This window comes from Talpa occidentalis, unplaced genomic scaffold, assembly GCF_014898055.3.
Source record: "Talpa occidentalis isolate TD23 unplaced genomic scaffold, MPIMG_talOcc4v2.1 talOcc4.17, whole genome shotgun sequence".
NCBI classification, from domain to species: Eukaryota; Metazoa; Chordata; class Mammalia; order Eulipotyphla; family Talpidae; genus Talpa; species Talpa occidentalis.
In genome coordinates, this window is record NW_023601754.1 from 39,250,543 (window position 1) to 39,271,512 (window position 20,970).

Below are 20,970 nucleotides of genomic sequence, written 5' to 3' on the forward strand. Positions count from 1 at the left end.
TTTTCTGCTTAATCTGGGTTTTGCTTTCATCATTGCCCTCTTAGGGTGAGGCCTACCATTCTGAAAGGAATTAGCTGTAGAAACCCCTTAGCATTCCCAGTTCTTCCTGAGGGAGGCTTCTTTGCAGCTTCCTGGTAGGTTGTGTATTTGAGTCAGCTTAAGCAGAGGTAGCGGGATGTTAGGGAGGTTTTGTTTTTTTTTGTTTTTTTTTTTTTGGTCCTTAATTGTATTGTTCATTAAGAGTCAGTTGCACTAGTTCTCACTCAGGGCGAGTCTGTCATCCTGAGAATTAATCTTTTCTAGTTATTTCCTAGCTCTGTTACCCGAAGGATTTCTCACCGTTACCTGGTCTTTATACTGCAGCTACCACACTATTTCAGGTGTTTAGGTCACATTTTTATCATTTAGAGTCAGCATGTATTACCTGCACTGGTTTTTCTAAAGTGTGGTGTGTGGGTTGGCTGGTGTGTTTGAGGGCACACATGCCCTACCCTTCATTGTTTTGATGTTTTTGTCTGATTTTCTAAGTGCTTGGAAGATTCAGAGCTAAACAGCCACTATTCTTCTGTGAAACTCTCCTTGTATTCTTTACTATTGATGTTCCAAAGATTCCATCCTTGACCATCTTCTTCAGAGACTGCTCAGATTCTCTATGAACAGTCACAATGACATTCAACATGCGCTTTTAGCAGCAGTGACATGCTGACACCTGACATCCTCATTTCCATTCTAGACCTGTTCTAAGATCCTTATTTTCTTATATTCAGTTGCTTCCTGGATATATCTGCCTGTACGTTCTTGAGAAACTTGAAGTTTTTGTCAGTGTCTAGCACATCAAACATGATCTCCTTCCCCTGAAGGTTGTATGTAACCAGCTCATCCTGTTACAGGGCAGGAGGAGGGGCAGCCCAAACCCTGCAAACCTACCTGCCTGTTCTGAATGGGTTCTGCCATCCGCTGCATCAACACAAAACATATGAGACTTTAATGGTTAGGAACTTTAATACAATTAGGAAACAATACAGGAAAGGCAATGAATCCAGTTTCTAAATGAAGCACCCAAAGTTACCCGTCCCCTCGTGGGTAAAACTCCATCCAAATGGGATCAGCCCAGAGCAAAGCCCCAAAGCCTGCCACAAGTCCAAAGCATCTTCTAGTGGGGACCCACAGAAAAGGGTCAGAAACAACCAGACAAGCCTGGAAGGAAAAGAGCAAAATCAAAATCAAGATAAAAGCCGCCAAGATAATTGTCACCTCCCCTCGGGTCTCTCACCCACATCTGTGTCACCCAGTCCACGACAAGCACAGTTTCTTAACGTGTCTCTAGGCTCCATGCTCCTCCTTTAGGTCTCCTTCTTGCTCTCCATCCTGCTTTCTCCCTTCCTCAGTCTCCTCTGCAGCTTCTTCTCTCCCTGCTCAGCTCCACCCTCCATTTGGGTGGGGCAGGGAACCTGGAACCTCCCCCTTTCCTGGGGACCACCCTGTTACAATCCTTGCATGGATCTGTGCATGTTACTGCTTAAATCAGACTGTGAGCCTTCCCTCTCTGCCTCTGCCATGAGACCGTACAAAGTGGTGCCTAAGCCTTTTTTTGGGGGGGGGCGCGTTCCCTGGTGGTCTGCACCCCTTCTATGTAAAAAATAAATAAAAATAAAGTGATGACTATGCTTTTTTTTAAAACACAGTAGATAGTGTGTGTAAGTAGTAACCAAGGTGTTTTAGGATTTTATTTTTTCTACAATTTCAACATTGTAGAAGAATACTGAAATCTCATCATCAATCATTTGACTTTTGTTTTTGCTTTCTTTTTTCTTCTGTCTTTCTCTAAATGTATAATTAAAAAAATTTTTTTAGGATTATTTATGCATGTAAGAGCTGGGGTGCAGGCCAGAGGTGCGGGGTAGGGGGTGAGAGGATTCACCAGAGACAGAATGGGGAGCAGCAGGTGACCTTGGCCGGGGATCAAACTCATGCTGCAGTGGCTGTTGAATAACTTCATAGTGCTGGGACTTAACCCCTTGCGCCACCAGGGAGGCCCAGATGTGTAATTTTTTTATCTGAAACATTTGAGGCTAAGTTGCTGACATGTTCCTTTATAAATACTTCAGCATCAGTTTTCTGAGAACAAAGACATTCCACAGCACAGTAATGTAAAGCAGAACATTTAACATCAGTGCTATCCTGTTATTTAGGCCAAAGTCTGCTTTTAGTTTTTGGCAGTTGTACTAATATATTTATAAGACATGTCTAATATGATAATATTCAAAGTCTAATGCAAATAAAGTAAATATTAGAATTCCAGGGAAACTGAGTTCTTAAAATCTTAAGTATTCAGAATAACATCCCCTATGTTATACTCAGTTGACTTCATTTTAATAAGCATATGTTGCTGTTGTACTATAGATGAGTTTTCAATTAAACTAGGAATGAGTACTACAGTTAAAATCCACTGGGAACCCTATCTATGCAGGGATGTGGTGCTGGGGAACAACCGCAGTTGGTCATGTTATGAACAACTTTTTTATAAGATTTATTTATGCATACAGGATCTGGGTGTAGGCCAGCGGTGAGGGGGATGGGGTGAGAGGACTCACCAGAGACAGAGTGGAGAGCGGAACAGGTGGATCCAGTGAAATACACTGATGAAGGGAGCAGCAGGCGAGACAGGAGAGACCCATCTGCTGCACCATGTGGGTAGCTCCCTGGCCGGGGATCAGATTCATGCTGCAGTGGCACTTCATAGCTTCAAGTTTCTTGTGTACAAGTAAAAATCTGAAATTAAGTTTTTCTCTTTTACTCCCATTTCTGATGTGTGAAGACTTTGAAATTCAAGATTCAAATAGTCTCAGTTCCTTTGCCCATATTGTTGTATGTGCTTTGATTTATATGGCAGAATGTCATAACTTTGTTCTTTTTCACAGGGCCGCTTCCTTGTGCACCCCTGGGAATTGTACCTTCTTCGCCCTTCAGGAGGCCCCCGGGCCCAGCCTGAGTTCTAGGAGGGTACTTTGTCCTCAGCATTAACCTTCTAGTATTGTATCATTTCCCCTATCACAGGTAATGAACTGACGAAGCTCGGTGTGATCCTCTTGAAGTGAGAAGACAACTCTGGATGGTGGAGAAAGAAGTGGAAAGGAGATCTGTCCAGGTGAGTGAGGAACGGCTAGGCCGGTCACGGGGGTCAGCACCGATAGCTCTTAGATGCTTTTAAGGACATTTTCTTACAGGCTCTAGTCTTGAGTATCAGTTGGTGTGGATTCTTTAGGTGTCTGAATGACATTCCTGTCATCATTTTTTCTATTTCAATATTCTGCCTTTTTCATCAGATCCTAGAGAACTAGGTTCCCCTCTTATGTCTATTCTAGATGTCAACATACTTTGTTTTGTCTCAGCGTCATTGCTGTCTTTTTCACTTATACCGTCAGTTTCATATCCTCGTTGTGTACAGAATCCTTTACTCATGCATCGTCGTATGTAGGTCTTAAGTCTTTACCTGTCATCTGATGGTTTGGTTCCTTTTTATTATTTGCCGCTTTCTCCCATTTTTTTCAGTGGATACATCTGGTAGAATTATATTGTACATGTATAATCATACTTCCTGTTTTCTTCTTACCCACTTTCCCTATTATGCATCAGCAGACTCCCTCCTTTTGCCCTCACGTATCTCTTTCAGAAGTAGTTACCTTAGAAATCAGTGCTGCCTTTCTGCTCCATGTACCTGTGTGTATGACCCTATGGACTGTATTTGTTTTTTAATGTAATATATGAATACAAATTTGGAACATAAAGTTATACGGTGAAGTTTCCTCTACCAGCCTGACCCTCAGTCAGAATGTGAACTATAAATAACATAGCAGCCCTCAGTTTCATATAAATGGCGTTATTTACTCTATTTTATATATAGTCTTTTGTCTTTTCCCTTGGAGTCTTTATCAACACATAATATATTTAATCTGTTTCTCTTCATGGATTAGGTTATTCCCAGGCTTATGCTGTTGAAGACTTAAATGCATAAGTTTGTTCACATTGTTTTGTAGAGATAAACAGTCACAACTGTAGAATAAAGTACTCTTAGGTAGAAATGGTAGGTCAGAGTTAGGTTCATGTATACATTGGAGAGAAATAGGTCCGCTGCTCTCAAAAGAAGTAAACCAATTTTAAAGGTTTTTTTATTTTGAGTGATAAAATAGCATGTGTTTTTGAAATCGATATGGCGTAACTGCTTATAGATAATGGCATATTAATTTTTATTTAATTGTGGTAACACGCCTATACAACGCTATATGATTTAGGGGAATACATTCACACCTCCTCAGATGCCACTGAAGAGTTTTGAGTAGAGGAAAGATACGAAAAGACTTGCATTTTGAAAGGAATGGGTGGCCTCTGTATAGAAAATAAGATACTGGGGGGGGGGGGTGGTCAAGGCTAGAGGATTAATCTGACACTATTGTAGGAGTCCAGGTAAGAAAGTGGTGGTAGGTTTGCTGGTGACATGTAATCAAATTCTCCTACTGTTTTAAAAGAATAGCTCACAGGACTGGCCGGTAAGTTCTGTGTTAGTTAAGGGGAATGGATCATTCGTGTGACCCCAAGGTTTTGGTTTGAGTAACTGTAAGACCATGAGTTACGTTTACTGAGATAGGAGGCTCCAGGAATTTGAGGAGCTAGATTAAGTTTACTTTTGTGAGTTGGCGGATACCCCTTAGGTCATCTAAGTGCATATTCAGGTAGGAGGCAGGCAGTTGAATATACAAATCAGGAATTCAGAGACATAAAAGGTTTGCTTTCTTTGCTATTTACTGCTTTATTCGGTCATGGTACCTTGGCTTGTCTTGCTCTGTCCTCCTTTTCGGGCCTTTCAGGAATGCCTTTGGGTCCACCAACTCTAGCCTGCATTCCTGACTGCTTTTGTTGCAAAGAAGGACCTGGTTGAGGCTGTGTCTTTTGTCTTTAGAGAGCATTGCATATGAAAGCTTCCCCTAAAGCAGCAGTGGCCACTGCCCACTCCCGTCCTTTTCTTATAAAATATTAATTATAATTACTGCCACTTTGAACTCTTATTAACAAAGCAGGGTGTTTATTTTTGGTTTCTCTTCACAGACAGGCAAAATGGACAGCTGTTTTACTGCACCATTTTAGACAAAAGGTTCTGCTTAAATCACCTCTCTAGGGATTCTCTGCTGCTTCTATTTGGTTGGTGCTTTGATCACCAAACCTATTGCTTTCTCTGCCTAGGTGTCTGCTCACCATTTGCTTTTCTATTTATTTATATTTTTACTGTCTACCTCTTATGGGAGGTGACTGCTAGGGATCACTGCATTTTGCCTTTCTTCCTTCCCTTTATGGGTAAATTCCCAGAACTCATCCATTTTGAGGTTAGAAGTAATTAAATCACTTATTACTTTGGTACCTCTGTCTTTTTGTCTTTCCCAGAATTTTGCCTGTTTATGGGACAGTTGTCTAATGTCATTTTCATCGCATCTCCTCCTCTAAAGTTTTTGAATCTTGATCTTTTTTTATTTTTAAGATTTATTTATTTATTTATACAAGCACTGGGTACAGTCAGAAGCACGGGAGGGTGAGAGAATTCACCAGAGCCAGAACAGGAAGCAGATCAAGCAGGCTGATGAAGTACACTGCTGAGGGGAGCAGCGGGCGGCAGGAGAGGTCTGCGTGCCATGTGGGGCGCAGTTTCTGTCTGCAGTTTTGATGACGTAGGAGGTACTAATTGTTAAATAATTTGTTGTGGAGGGGTTATTATTCTGCTTTCTCAAATTTTTATCTTAAGAATATTTTTAAACATTAAAAAAAGGGAAAGAAGCTAGCAATGATCTTATATATCCACCATGTAGATTCTGTGATGAATGTTTCACTGTGTGTATCCATATCCTGTGTGTGCTGGAACATCATGACACTTCACTCTTTACAAATTATGTGTCTTCTAAAAATAATGGTATTCTTCACCATAACCAAAAATACCATTATCCACCTTAGCCAATTGGCAGTAATACCTTAATACCATGTAATGTCCATATTTAGTTTCTTCAGTTACCTTGAAAATATCCTTTCATAGCTTTTTTTTATTTTATTTATTTATTTTTTTTTAATTTTCTAGAGGCATGTCTTATTTATTTATTTTTTATTATTTGTTTGTTTGTTTTGGTTTATACATGCACTGGGTACAGTCAGAAGCGCGGGAGGGTGAGAGAATTCACCAGAGCCAGAGTGGGGAGCAGAGCAGGCAGAAGGACCGAAGTACAGTGCTGAGGGGAGCAGAGGGCGGCAGGAGAGGTCTGCGCGCCATGTGGGACCCTCCTCTGGTGGCCGGGGAGCAGCTGGGGATCGAACCTGCGCCGCAGAGGCCGTGGGTAGCTTCGCAACCCAGCACTCAACTGCTGCGCCACCGGGGAGGCCCCATAGCTTTTTTTTTTTTTTTTTTTTAAATGCTGGGATCCTGTCAAGGCTTAAATTGTGTTTTGTTTGTTACCTTTTTAGTCTTTATAAACTAAACTGTCCAGTCCTTTTTGCCATGCTGATACAGCCCCGGTGTTTTAAAAATATCCACTGTTAGCCATTCAAAGAAAAGCGTAGAGCTATTAATGCAATCCAACACCTCAGGTTATAGTTAGGATGTTAAGACTTAGCTATAAAAATCTGGGTCTAAAAATATTTGATATGAAGCACTGAATTGTGATTAAAAGTTCACAGGAAGATGTTTCTAAGTAAGAGACAAGATTGGAGAAGTCATTTTAGGAACATGTTCCTGGAGCTGCTTCCAGGAGGATATGTAGATTCTAAAATGCTTGAAAGAGAAAAAAATGCTCAGGCTAAGCCAAAGAAAGACACAGGAACTCCTTCTATTTTTCTTTTTTACTGAATAATAGCTTTATTGAGATATAATTCACGTAACATAAAATCCACCTTTTTAGATCATTCACTTGAGTGGTTTTTAGTTTATTCAGAGTTATTCAACCATCACCACTATCAAATTCCAGAACATATCATCACCGCAAAAGGAAACCTGTTACACATTAGCCGTCATCTTTATATCCATAGAACTTGAGGATCCCAAAGAGCTTTGGTTTATATGGACTTTAGTCATCTTTTCCTTATTTAAAAAGTAATATTGAAAGCTTTTGAAAAAACATTTGCTTAAAAATAGTACAGAATCCTGCTACATGTGAAATTAAATTGCTTTTCTTAAAATTGCATTTCATATAAAGAATTTCCTAAAATAAAAAGTTTAGTGAGAAAAAAGATACTATTTTTGCGTATTCTTAAATCTTAAGACAGCTGGATTCTCATTTCTGCTATAGTAACGTGTTTTAGTTACAGTATATGAAAAAAATCATGGCTTCAGACACATGTATTTAGATAAGGAAGTATTTTAATATCCTTTTCAGATAATTGTGGATATCTTTGTTACATCCAGTACGTGACAGTATTTTCAGTATTAGGTGCAATATGGAATTTGAAACTTTAGTGCATTTTTTTGTTTTCGTATCTAATAGCCATCGTATCTAATAGCCATCGGTCTGTCTTAAACTTTGTATATTTTACCCATGAATGACTTTGTTGTCTTTGTTCTGCTTTCAGAAACTACCAGTCAAATAACACCTACATCTGAATGACTATAGTTTGTAAAGCAGCCATTTGTTAATGTATTTAAAGTAAAGTAAATGTACTTAATGTAAAAAGTTCCCCTTGAATAAAAGTAAAAATAATGTGACTAGTTTAACTCAGAACTTAAATGTTTGCCCATATCTTTTCTTGAGACAGCTATCATCCTATGGTGTATAAAGGGGAGTGTGTGTGTGTGTGTGTGTGTGTGTGTGTGTGTGTGTGTTTGCTTGCATGGAATTGGTATTTTTCAATTTTTGTTTGTTTTTTTGTGTGTAGCATGGACTTCCTTGGACTTTCTTCACAATCGTCAAAAGTCCTATTATTTCCCACGTTGACAAATGCACTGGAAAATCTCTTTTTTCCCCCATGGGGATATTACTGCTAGCATTTTTGACTGCTCCATTCTGGACTGGATGTGCTCTTATCTGTGATTTGGTGGTCAGCTCTACCTTGTAGCTTTCATTATTACAGGAATTTTCTTCATTCCTGGCTCCACTTCCCGTGTGTCCCCTATTTGGGGGGCGGGGGTGCTCTATTGCCTTATCTGTCTACTAATTTTGGTGGAGCACATCTTCTAGTAGCTTCTGGGAAACAAAGGAGCACTTATAGGTCTGAAAGGTGCCTGCTGATAGGCTAGGATTTGAATTTTGTCTTCTAACTTTACATCTTTAAGTTGGAAATTCGATGCTATTCTTTTTTTTTTTTTTTTAAAGATTTATTTATTTATGTTGGATCACAGGCCAGTGATGTGGGGAGTGGAGGAGGGTGCACCAGAGACAGGGTGGGGAACAGAACAGGCAGCCTGACTGGAATACATTGCCAAGGGAGCAGCGGGTGAGACAGGAGAGGTCTGCCTCACCATGTGGGTTTCTCCCTGGCTGGCTGGGGATTGAACTCGTGCTGCAGAGCCTGTGGATTTCTTCATAGTGCTGTGCTTAGCCCCTTGCGCCACCAGGGAGGCCCTCGATGCCATTCTGATTCCTGTCCCTCTGAATGATGTTCCTTTTTCTGAATGCAATTAGGTCGTCTTATTTTCCTTCCCTTCCCTCCCCCTCCCCTTCCCCTCCCCCTCCCCTGTTTCCTTTCCTCCCTCCCTCCCTTCCGGATTTATTTATTTATTTATTTATTTATTTATACATACATACAAGCACTGGGTATAGTCAGAAGCGCAGGAGGGTAAGAGATTTCACCAGAGCCAGAGCAGGGAGCAGAACAGACAGATTGACGAAACACACTGCTGAGGGGAGCAGCCAGCGGCAGGAGAAGTCTATGTGCCATGTGGGACCCTTGCTGGCGGCCGGGGATCCAACCGGTGCTGCAGAGGCTGCGGGCAGCTTCACAGCCCAGCGCTCAACCACTGCGCCACCGGGAGGGCCCTCTATTTTTATTTTAAAGATTATTTGTGCATACAAGAACTGGGGTACAGGCCAGAGGTGCAGGGGTGCGAGGATTCGCTAGAGACAGAGTGCAGAACAGAACAGGCAGTTGACTGAAATACACTGCTGAGGAGAGCAGCAGGCGCAACAGGAAAGGTCTGTTGCACTGTGTGGGTCAGCTCCCTGGCCAGGGGTCAAACTTATACTGCAGAGGCTGTGGATAACTTCACAGTGCTCTGCTTAACCCCTTGTGCCACCACGAAGGCCCTGTTTTCTCTTTTGAAATACCTCAGTGAAATGTCCACTTACATGTTTTTTATTATTCGTTATGCAGGGTGCCAAGTGGGTCCTTCATATCAAGAAATTTATGATTTAAAGGAAAATTAAGGTGTTTTTTTTTTTTATTTGAATGTTTCCTCTAATAGCTTTCTGGAACTTCATTTACTCAATTTTTATATTGCCTTGTTTAATCTCGAGTTTGTCTTTTTAAAGCTCTTACCGGGAAATGATACTTGGCACTTGTGCTCATGTTTCATTTCTCTAACGAGGCACCTATCCGAGCCTGAGTTTATTGGGGTGAAGCAGTATAACTGGGTGAAGCAGTAACCCAGTTACTGGTGAATAGCAATATGCTCTACCTCACCTTCCCCCTCTCCCTCCCTCTCTTAATTCTACAGGAGCCTTTGCTTTCTGTTCTTGCTCGCAAAATCCTGTTATTTCACTGATAAAATATCTTCCTATAACTGACTGTGCTTGGTTTTAGGATTTTGTTGTACTTTACCTTTTTTTCCTCATTTTTTAATTATTTCGGTGTTCATCTGTTTTTGATGTTAGTGGGGATAAACAGTCATTTAAGTGTAGTGCTTAAAGAAGGTAATTGTATATGTGTTTATACCTGGGTGCTTCTGGTCGCCTCCTAGGCTCCCAGGGACCAACAGCAAACTGCCTCATGGACCGAGTCTTTCCTTTCTGCGGAATGATTATGCTGTCTTTTTTTTTTTTTTAAAGATTTATTTTTATTTATTTATACAAGCACTGGGTACAGTCAGAAGTGCGGGAGGGTGAGAGAATTCACCAGAGCCAGAGCGGGGAGCAGAACAGGCAGAAGGACCGAAGTACACTGCTGAGGAGAGTAGCGGGCGGCAGGAGAGGTCTGCCTGCCATGTGGGACCCTCCTCCCGTAGCCGGGGATCGAACTGGCGCTGCAGAGGCTTCGGGCAGCTTCGCAACCCAGCGCTCAACCGCTGCGCCACTGGGGAGGCCCTGATTATGCTGTCTTAATCTTTGTCAGCTCAGGTGTGGCTAGGTCCTTTGTGATGGCCAGAAAAATGAGTACAAATGACAGGGTCATTAGCTACCCTTCTTTACACAGTCATTAAGTGCTTGTGGCACAGATTGATTTGCTTGACATTGGTAGGTATCCTTTATTTTTTAGATTTTTTTTAAGATTTAATTATTTATGCATACAAGAGCTGGGGTACAGGCCAGAGATGCAGATGGTGAGAGGATTCACCAGAGACAGTGGGGAATAAAACAGGCAGACTGACTGAAATACCCTGCTGAGGGGAGCAGAAGGCGAGACAGGAGGGGTCTGCTGTGCTATATGTGGGTTGTTCCCTGGCCGGCTGGGGATCAAACTCATGCTACAGAGGCTGTGGATTGCCTCATAGTGCGGTGCCTAACCCCTTGCACCACCAGGGAGGCCCCTACATTGGTATCCTTTAATGAAATATCTTTGTTACTTGAAGTTCCTTGGCTCTGTTGTCCATTGAAAATCTTCCTAGTCTTTACTGAAAAATCTATCAGTACCTGTGTATCGATGTCCCCTATCATATTTGTTTTCTTGAGGTTTGTGTCACTTTCTTTTTTGTTACTTTCAACTTTTATTAATGGAGTTTTGGGTGGAAGCAGTTGTTAATCATTTCCCTTTCTTGTGCATCCTAGGTAGACCTTCTTGCTTTTGTGTTCATCTTTTTATTCTATAATGCCCTTTAGGTATAAATCAGTGTGGAAATGCCCTCAGTTAGAAAAATCTGCACATACCCAAGCGTTATAGTACTGGAGAGAAACCCAATGATAATTTCCTGAATGTAGGAAAATTTTAACTCATACAGCTCATTAAACATAGACATTAGATTGGAGAGAAACGTTGTGCTAACCAGATTACAAATCTCATAAGTGGAGTAAAATTTATACTGGAGAGAAACCAGTAAATATAACCAAATTTCTAAGTATTAGAAAATATATACTTGGAGAAAAATTTTGAATGTACTGAGTATGACAGTTTTCTTTTGAACCTTATCTCTACATTTAAAAGGTCATACACAGAGACGTCCCACAAATGTAAGAAATGTGGAAATACCTCCAGCCAAAAGTAAATCTTCATTCATCAAAAAATTCATCCTGGAGAGAGATCTTGTGAATGTGGGAGAACTTCCATTCAGATGTCACACCTCAGTCAGCAGAGAAATAGTAGAGGGGACATCCCCTTTGCCTGTAAGGTATGTGGGAAAATTTTCAGTCACAAGTCAAATCTCACTGAACATGAGCATTTTCATAATAGAGAGAAACCTTTTGAATGCAATGAATGTGGAAAAGCCTTCAGCCAAAAGCAGTATGTCATTAAACATCAGAACACCCATACTGGAGAGAAGCTTTTTGAATGTAACGAGTGTGGAAAATCCTTCAGCCAGAAGGAAAATCTCCTTACCCATCAGAAAATTCACACTGGAGAGAAACCTTTTGAGTGTAAGGATTGTGGGAAAGCTTTCATTCAAAAGTCAAACCTCATCAGACACCAGAGAACTCACACCGGAGAGAAGCCCTTTGTGTGTAAGGAATGTGGAAAAACCTTCAGTGGCAAATCAAATCTTACTGAGCATGAGAAAATTCATATTGGCGAGAAACCCTTTAAATGCAGTGAGTGTGGAACCGCTTTTGGCCAGAAGAAGTACCTCATAAAACATCAGAACATTCACACTGGAGAGAAACCCTATGAATGTAACGAATGTGGAAAAGCCTTCTCTCAACGAACGTCACTTATTGTACATGTGAGGATTCATTCAGGTGATAAGCCTTACGAATGCAATGTTTGTGGAAAGGCCTTCTCTCAAAGTTCATCTCTTACAGTGCATGTGAGAAGCCATACAGGTGAGAAGCCCTATGGTTGTAACGAATGTGGGAAAGCCTTCTCGCAGTTTTCGACGCTTGCTCTGCATTTGAGAATACACACAGGTAAGAAGCCTTATCAGTGCAGTGAGTGTGGGAAAGCTTTTAGCCAGAAGTCACATCACATTCGACACCAGAAAATCCATACACATTAAAAACCCGGTGAATATCTTGAAAATTGGAAAGCATTCATCATTATGCACCTCGTCATACAGCAGAAATAATTGTTGTGAAGGCAGACATCACAAATGAGTGGAACAAAAGCTTAAAAACTTACAGGACACCAGAAAATTCATCCTGCAGAGAAAGACAATTATAATGACTTAAAGCCTGTGCTCACAGAAACCCTTTAGCAAAGTTAATGCTGAAACCAGGCACATTTCCACTAAAATTGGGAATGGAAACTATGCTTGTTACCACTGCCATCTGCACAGACGTGTAGATGTTCACCAACGTCATAAGAAAATTAAGTTACAAGTACTGGGAAGGAAGAGACCTTTATGATAACGATTTTAGCAGAACAGATTCTAGAAATATGCTTTTATTAGAATTTAGAATATGATAGAAATGACATCAGGTGGTAAGGTGATTATGGAACAAATGATCTGGAGGTACTTTTTTCTCCAAGGAAAATAAATAGACCATAAACTCCATGCAAAGCTGAGATCTACGATAATTAAAACAAATAGGAAAATACTATATACTAAAATGGTTATGACTTTGGGAAGAGGAAAACATTCCTTGTGATAAATTCAAAGATATCTAGCAGTTCTACTGAGTGTGTATGCTTGGGAAATACGTACCAGGCTGTTGACTGTGGCATGATTTGTAGTAGCCGTTAAGTTACAAACAACTTAAATGCCTGTCTGGATCAAAAATGGAAAATACTTACGATACTGTATATCTGTAACATGCATCACAGGAGATCTACATGGAATGCAGAGGAAGATGTCAGATACGGTGAGGGTGAGAAAGGAAGATGTGGAATGACGTCGATGACATTTTTGTAAATTTGAATTAAAACTTCCCTCTTTAAGATTCAGTACTATATATTGATAATGGATATATATGTATGTTTTGTTTTTTTTTTTTTAATGTTTTTTGAAATGGATTGGAAGGATACAGACCAAACTCTTGGTAGTGGTTGCCTGTGAAGAGTGGTGAAGGGAAGGGGATGCGTGTGGGGAGGGGGTGGGGATTGGTTAAAGGGGACTTGAGTTTTATATATAAACATCCATTTCTCTTTTAAAAAACTGCAAGTAAATATATCAAAATACCTAGATAATTCTGAATTGTGGTATATGGATATCTTGTCTTATTTTTTGTACTTTTCTGTATTTTTAAATTTTCTCAAAATTATTAAGGATGGGGGTGAGGATGGGAACACTACCTGTAGAAATCGTGTTCTAATGGATTCATTCCCAATCACATACTAAACTTTTTATAGAAAATATTTCTAAAATTTTATCAGTAATGAGTGGATGGACTTGCTCTCTATGTAATATGAAATTATCTATTTTATTAAAATTAAAAATAATAGCATAACCCAAATCTGTTGTAATTTATTTTTACATTATAGTGTACACTTGATCGTTTGTCTTTACACTGCTAACAGTTTGCACCGCATCTATCACTTGAACTTAGAAATTTTTAGGAACTTTTAGTTAAGTAAGAGTGCAGCCATGGAATTTTTTTTTTTTTTAAGATTGATTTATTTATTTATACAAGAACCGGGTCCAGATGCGCAGGAGGGTGAGAGGATTCACCAGAGACAGAGCGGGGAACAGAACAGGCAGACTGACTGAAATACACTGCTGAGGGGAGCAGTGGGCAAGACAGGAGAGGTCTGCTTCTTCACCATGTGGGACCGTCACTGGCCTGCCAGGATCAAACTGGCACTGCTGAGGCTGCACGCAGCTTCACAGCGCTACACTCAACTGCCCCATCCATGGGTTTTATATAATACATCTTTTTCAGATAAACTGGTTTTAAAATACCCATTTTCCTGTCCTGTGAATTTCCATGGAAACAGCGTATGCATTAAAAATTACGTTTTTGATCATTCATTTACAAGGAAACATTCAAGTTCTTAGAACATCCACAGTTAAGAGTTAGGATCTCACTTTTTAGCCTGGAAACTCTTTCATTCTACACACTGCATCGACACACACCTTTGTTCTCTTTTTTTCCCAATAAGCTTTATTGGCTATAATTGAGAAATAAAATTACATATTTAGAGTGTACAATGTGATGGCTTGATATACACATACATTGTGAAGTAATTCTCATTGAGTTGTTTCTTTTACAAAGGTAGAGAGGATGGACTGACTAGGTATGAGAAAAGTGGCTCAGATAGAAATCTGTTACGTAAAGCAATCCTTAATCATCGTTTTCCTTGGGCCTCATCACAGTCTTTTGTGATGTAACTTGATAGTTACATTAGTAAATGTTTTTTTGAAGAATGGTGAACAGCAGTGTGTAGTATTTGAGATTATTTTCACACAACCACTTTAAAAGCTGTTAAACTCCTTAGTTAAATGCTACAACATTACTGTGTATCTTATTGGCCTTCTGAACAAATGATGAACTATATACTTAAACTCTGTGTGAATCTTAGTGTTTCCTAAGATGAAGGCCCCATCCCCCTTTTAAAAAGGGAAATTATATAATGGACCTAGGTAATTGCACCAGATGTTTGCACACACACCATTTAAAAATTGTCCTCATTTTCACAGTGGAAAAAAATCCCATATAAATATTTGTCTTAGCTCTTAAACTACCTTCTCCCCCTTAAACGCTCATGCTTGGTTTTTTTTTAATTCTGCTCCTGTGCGCAGCTTTGGAGTCAACAGTAAATCGGCCTTGACCCCAAGGTTAAGTCCAGGGAATCTCCTCAATGTGTCCGTTGTTGGTGGCCAAGGACTGCCACCTACTGTCCAGCAAGTGGCCCAGAAAGAAGATGAATAAACATTAGAATGATCATTTTAGTCTGCTTCAGGAGGCAGCTGATCTGAGTGGGTAAGTACTTCTATTGTATTCCATCCTGTAGAGAAGGCCTTGACCACCAAACACCTAGCTCATCAGTCAGGATTTATGAGAAACCTTGTTTAGTCCCACACTGCCTGAATACCTATTGGTCCTTACATCGTCCCCAAACCATGTTGAGGGACCACAATCTTAATTCTCACCTCAAGTCTAATAAAATAGCTAAAATACTGTGATTGTCAGCCAAATCCTTCTATCAAATATTTTAGGTATTCCTTAGTTGTGGCTTGTATACCTCAGAAAGTCTCCTTTACATTCACTGTTTGGTACTCTGGACTTTTGGAGTGTTTTTTGAGTATTAAGGCTATCGGTTTGGGGCGATTTTCTATTTGATAATTTTCACCATTTTCTTTTTCTGTTCTCCAATCCCTATCGGGTATTTTGTATTTAGTAGCTAGAAGACTTGAAACTAAATTTTTTTTCTTTATCATTTGACTTTTTGGGTGTTTTTTTTTTTTTTTTTCTTTCAATTTGCGACCCCAGTGTCAGATATGGAGCCTCCCTCACTGTTCCCTGAGGAGTACTATGTGGATATTACAAAGAGACGCGGGTCTGTCTAGAGGCTACCTTATTCCCTGCAGCCTCTGGCTACCGCCTCCCTCTACACTCCTCGACCAGTCTCGCCTCAGAGCTGCACGTTTCCCCGCCCCCCTCTTCCCTGGGAAGCCCATACTTCTCAGAGGGCATGAGTGGGTCCCAGCCTACGAAACAGGCTCTGTTCCTGGGTCGGGGCCTTGGACCAGGTGCCCTCATAGCGGGTGTGGCTGGCTCGGCGGAGGGGCACGGTCACTGCAACGTGGCAACTCCTCAGGAAGGAGCAGGGGCCAGGACTGTGAGGTCGTGTACATAGGGCGGCCCCCGCATCCCTAGGGCTACATTTTCCAGGACCCTCCCCCCGCCTTCCCAAATTCGTGCTTTAGCGAAATCTCTGCAGCCCCAGGTGAGTGAACTCGGGATTTCCGGAAGCCAGAGTTTCAGGGCGCCTCGAGTGCCTAACCTGGATCCCCGAGCACCCTCGGTGCGGTGCACGGCGCAGCGGCAGCGCACTCGACCCAGAGCCTCCCTCTCGGGGCGCTCGGCGGCGGGGCCTCTGCGCACGCAGTTTGGGTTTGGAGGGTCAGGCAGAGTTAAACTGCCCGGCTGGTGGCTGGTGGCTGGTGGCTGGCGGAGGGAGAGGGAGGCTGGAGAGCGGGGATCGCAGGTTGCTGTGGGGGAGGGGGGGCACCGCCGAAGTGGGCGTGTGCGCACGGCGCGGGTGGGGTTACACGGTGCCCACTGACACGCCGGATGGTATGTGTGGCCGAGTGTAACAACGTGTTACGAGGGGTAACAAGGGGTTTCGGGGCCTGAGTGCACGCGCTCAGCTGCGTATGTGGAAGATTTGTCCTTTCTTCTGTGAGGTCTGGTGGTGGCAGTGATGGGACGGCGGGGTGGAAGGGATTGTCGCCGCCTGTGGCCATGTTGGCGATGCGGAGGGTGATCGTCATTCTTGTGTCCCTAGGGTGTGTCGTGTCAGTGTGACGGTGGATCTTTGTGGATCTTTGAGGATGAGTGAGCACCGTTTGAGTGGCCGTGTCACGATTTAGTTATTGAATGAGTAGGAATTTGACCGTGGGTGGGGTGGGAGCGGGGAGGTAATAAAAGGTGAACAGCTATTAATCAAATTAGGAAAAACCTAGTAGTGTGTAAATGTAAGCCCAGTAATGTGAAAGATAAAAAATCTAAAGAAATCGATACAGGTAGAAACAGAGGGAAAAAAAGGAAAGGCACATAAAATCAGGACTTCAAACTCCAGCTAAATAACTTGCAGAAAAAATTGACGAAAGCTGGAGGAAAATTTCAGACACTATAAGGTGATTTTCTAGAAATACAGTTCATGATTTTTAAAAATAAAGTCCAGAGTACCTTGTACGATGAATACATACACTCACGCCAGCATCGTAATATGCACACACCGAGAGGGACACACACACACACACACACACACATCCCACCCCCCACGCCCCTCCCCAGATCGTGATTCCTGCCTCCTCTAACGTGTTCGGGACGACATGATCAGGTCCAGGTCCCACTTCAGCCTCACCACGGCACTGGAGCGGGTGGAGGCCCAGACTCAGGACCGGGCTGAGAACCCGCGGGGCGCAGCAGAGCGGCCCGGCCGCCTCCCTCCCCCGCCCGCGTCTCCCGCAGGCCGCGCTCCCGCCGCTTCCGCCGCAGGCCGGACAGCCCCTGGTCTGCCGCGGGGACAAGGATGCCCTGCGATGTCAGCCGGTCCACCGGCTCCTTCTGAGCGCCGCTGGGTGCGGGGCCTCCGCGGCTGGTTTGGGCGCGAAGAAGCGGCGGGTGAGCGCACACCCGGCGGAGGGCGCGGGGCCCGTCGTCTCAGCGGGACTACATCTCCCAGCGGGCCCCGCGCGACGGCGGCTCGGGCGCCCCGGGGTCCCGGGCACGCGGGAGCAGCCACTGTGGAAAGCCTGGGGTGGCGAGTCGCGTCCTGTCTTTTCATAAAAGGGAACTGACAGGTGGAGATCGTGTGTGTGTGTGTGTGTGTGTGTGTGTGATAGAGAGATGGGTATGGTAGATAGATTGTGTCTTTCCTGTGTGTGATTGTTTTATGTTTGCTTTGGATAAATACCCAGCAGTGGAATTGTTGGGTCACATGGCAGCTCAACTTTTAATTTTTTGAGGAATCTCCATGCTGCTTTCTGTGTCCGCAGCGGTTTACGTTCCCACCAGCAGTGTATACGGAATCCCTTTTCTCTGCGTCCTCGCCAGCATACTTTGTTTCTTGCCTTTTTGATAATATTCATACAGGTGTGATATCTCATTGTGGTTTTGACTTGCATACCATTTTATTTATGTGTGTCCGCCATCTACAGCAAAATCTAAAGTATATCTCCAAGATATTTCAAGGGTGGGAGGGAGGGTGAAGAGTAGACAGGGAACCTAATATTGTTTATCACTGTGTCCGTGTGGGTTTAGGCTAAGCCATGCTGTTTATCAGCTCCCAAATGTTAGTATCTTAATGTCAAAAGTTTATTTCTCATGTATGCTACTTACCCATCATGAACTGCGTCTGTCTCTCGTCATGATTCCTATTTTGTTCATGTGGCCAGGTATTCAAAGCCTCCTAGTCTTTAGAATAGACAGCTCCTTCGTAGAATTGGTGGTTAAAATAGAGCCACAGAGAAGCCAAGAGATTTTATATCTTGATGTGTACTAGAAGCCTGGAAGTCTTTTTAGGTGCTAATAGGACTCCATCTTAGACTTAGGCTGTAGTCTCAGCTACATCTGTTTGTGGAAACTCTTGGCTGCAGTTGCAAAGGAGAAACTACGGGACCCTGTTATGATAGTCATCTGAGGCCAGATTAACATTGTGAGATCAGGTGCATGCCCTGAATGAATTCCCCCTGCAGGGTTTGTGGTCCCCTCTCTGCGCTAGAGCACATCTACCCTGAATCCATCCTGCTATTCTTGGGTCCCCAAGAACTAAGCAAAAGGCTGGAATTTGTAGTTCCTGAGTGTGTGTGTGTGTGTGTGTGTTAGGGGAAAGCAATAGTAGCTAACATAGCAAATTGGAAGATGAGTTTAGAGGTTTTTTTTTAATTTATTTATGTGTACAAGAGCTGGGGTGCAGGCCAGAGATGCGGGATGGGGGGAGGGTGAGAGGATTCATCAGACACAGAGTGGGGAGCAGAACAGGTGTATCCACTGAAATACACTGCTGAGGGGAACAGTGGGTGACACAGGAGAGGTCTGCTGTGCCATGTGGGTCACCTCCATGGTCAGGGATCGAACTCATGCTGGCGATAGCTTGATAGTGCTGAGACGTTAACCCCTTGTGCCACCAGAGAGGCCCCCAACCTTCTAGTTTTTCATATTCTGTTTGTGCCTACTTTGGATATTAACCTGGGCCTGTACCTGCAGACCCCACCTGGCAAGGTGACACCCAGTGAACTTTATTTTGGCTCCATTGTCACACATATGATTTGAGCTCTTCAGCGCTACTGCTGTAGCCAACCGCTAGATGGCACCATATTTCCATTTCCATCTTGCTGGCCACCTAAATGTTTAAAATTACACCACATAGATTTGCTGCATGCCCCACCTTTAAGCCTCTAAACTTCATGCCCCTGTAACTAAATACAGGTCAAACCATTATGAAAAGAGCAGTTGAAAACTTCAGCCAGTATTAGACAATGAGACCTCTTAGGGATTAGTATATCCCCGGTCTGATGCCAACATAGAGACCTCATTCCCTCAATATCAACTATGTAAATCTCTGACTCCTCCTGACCAACAAATTTTATGCATCAAGGTCCTAAACTTGGCTAAAGATAGTGACGCAACCAGTGATGTTAGTCTATTACAGGGCAACCCCAATGTGAAATGGGTTGGCCTGACTGTGGGTCCTCACCCGTACCCTTAAAAGGGACTTAATCAACCGCAGGCACACACAAAAAGATTAATAAAGGGTTTACTTACAAAAAAGGGATTGAAGAAAGGAATAACCCAGGGAGAAAGGGAGAGAGATAAATTGGTGAATGTGTCCTACCAGTTCTGCTGAGCTGAGACCCCAAAAGCACTCTGAAAGCCGGGGGAAAACCAAGGGGCCCCCAAGGCCCACATGTCTGTTTTTTTTTTTTAAGACTTTATTCATGCATACAAGAACTGGCGTACAGGCCAGAGGTGTGGGGGGGGGGCGGGGTGAGAGGACTCACCAGAGACAGAGTGGGGAGCAGAACAGGCAGACTGACCGAAGTACACTGCTGAGGGGAGCAGCGGGCGAGTCAGGAGAGGCCCGCTGTGCCATGTGGGTAGCTCCCTGGCTGGTGGGGTATTGAACTCATGCTGCAGAGGCTGCAGACAGCCGCAGAGGCTGCAGACAGCCCCATAAGCTGCATCCCAACCCCTTGCGCCACCAGGGAGGCCATTTAACATTTTAATGCTGGGTATTTAAACTACCAATCATTTTCCTGCTTACTTATATGTGGTTTACAGTTCTTAATAGGAAAAAAAAAGCTCAGCTTATTAAAATTTCCATTGAATTACATTGCACACAATGACTTCATATATATAGTAAATGGTGGTTATGAATAATCCTACCCAAGGACCTTCAGCTTATTTTGAAGACTTTTATTTATTTTTGCATAGATGAACTGGGGTGTAGGCAAGAGGTATGGTGGTTGAGAGAATTCACCAGAGAACAGGCAGACTTACTGAAATAAGGGGAGCAGCAGGAGACACAGGAGAGGTCTGCTGAGCCATGTGGGTCAGCTCTCTGGCTGGAACGCCAACTTAGGCCATAGCAGTGACAGTGCTGAGACTTAACCCCTAGGCCACCAGGAAGGTCCCTGAGCTTATTTTGAAAAGAAAGACACTTATAGACATGTTAGAAAGCTAACACTACAATCTCTCCAGTGATTTTTTATCTGGGATTTTCAAAGACCCACATTTCCCATAATGAGTCAAAGTATAAAAGTCCTATTTTATAGTCTTGCAATAGAGCTTATGTATTTTTTCATATTTCTGACCACTGTGACTTAAACTCTCAAATTTTACTCACCTTTGTTCCTTCTTAATGTCCTGTTTGCTAGTTTTTTTATGTTGAATAAGGTGGAAGCTCTGGGTAGAAGTACCCATATAATCCTGACAAATACAGTATTCCCTCCAATATGAACTCTCCAGTTTTGTGTAAGATTTAAGCTATAGCTAAAGCTCAAGCTCTTTGTATATATTATATTTCCATGACTAA

The 20,970-nt window shown here is 42.6% G+C and overlaps 2 protein-coding genes across 4 annotated transcripts in view; both read left to right on the forward strand.

The window, feature by feature from the left end:
• Positions 1 to 13,735, forward strand: part of ZNF146 (zinc finger protein 146) — a 21,828-nt gene extending 8,093 nt beyond the window's left edge. For all 3 annotated transcript variants that reach the window (XM_037517983.2, XM_037517982.2, XM_037517984.2), the window contains exons 2-3: positions 3,058 to 3,148; positions 11,320 to 13,735. In XM_037517983.2, coding sequence (XP_037373880.1) covers positions 11,447 to 12,325 — 879 coding nt within the window. In that variant the 5' untranslated portion in view covers positions 3,058 to 3,148; positions 11,320 to 11,446 and the 3' untranslated portion in view covers positions 12,326 to 13,735. The remainder of the gene's footprint in view (positions 1 to 3,057; positions 3,149 to 11,319) is intronic.
• A 2,333-nt stretch (positions 13,736 to 16,068) lies between these two features.
• The window catches only part of ZNF461 (zinc finger protein 461), a 40,528-nt gene continuing 35,626 nt past the window's right edge, over positions 16,069 to 20,970 (forward strand). The window contains exon 1 of the mRNA XM_054697114.1: positions 16,069 to 16,155. The gene's annotated coding sequence lies outside the window, so the exon portion shown is untranslated. The remainder of the gene's footprint in view (positions 16,156 to 20,970) is intronic.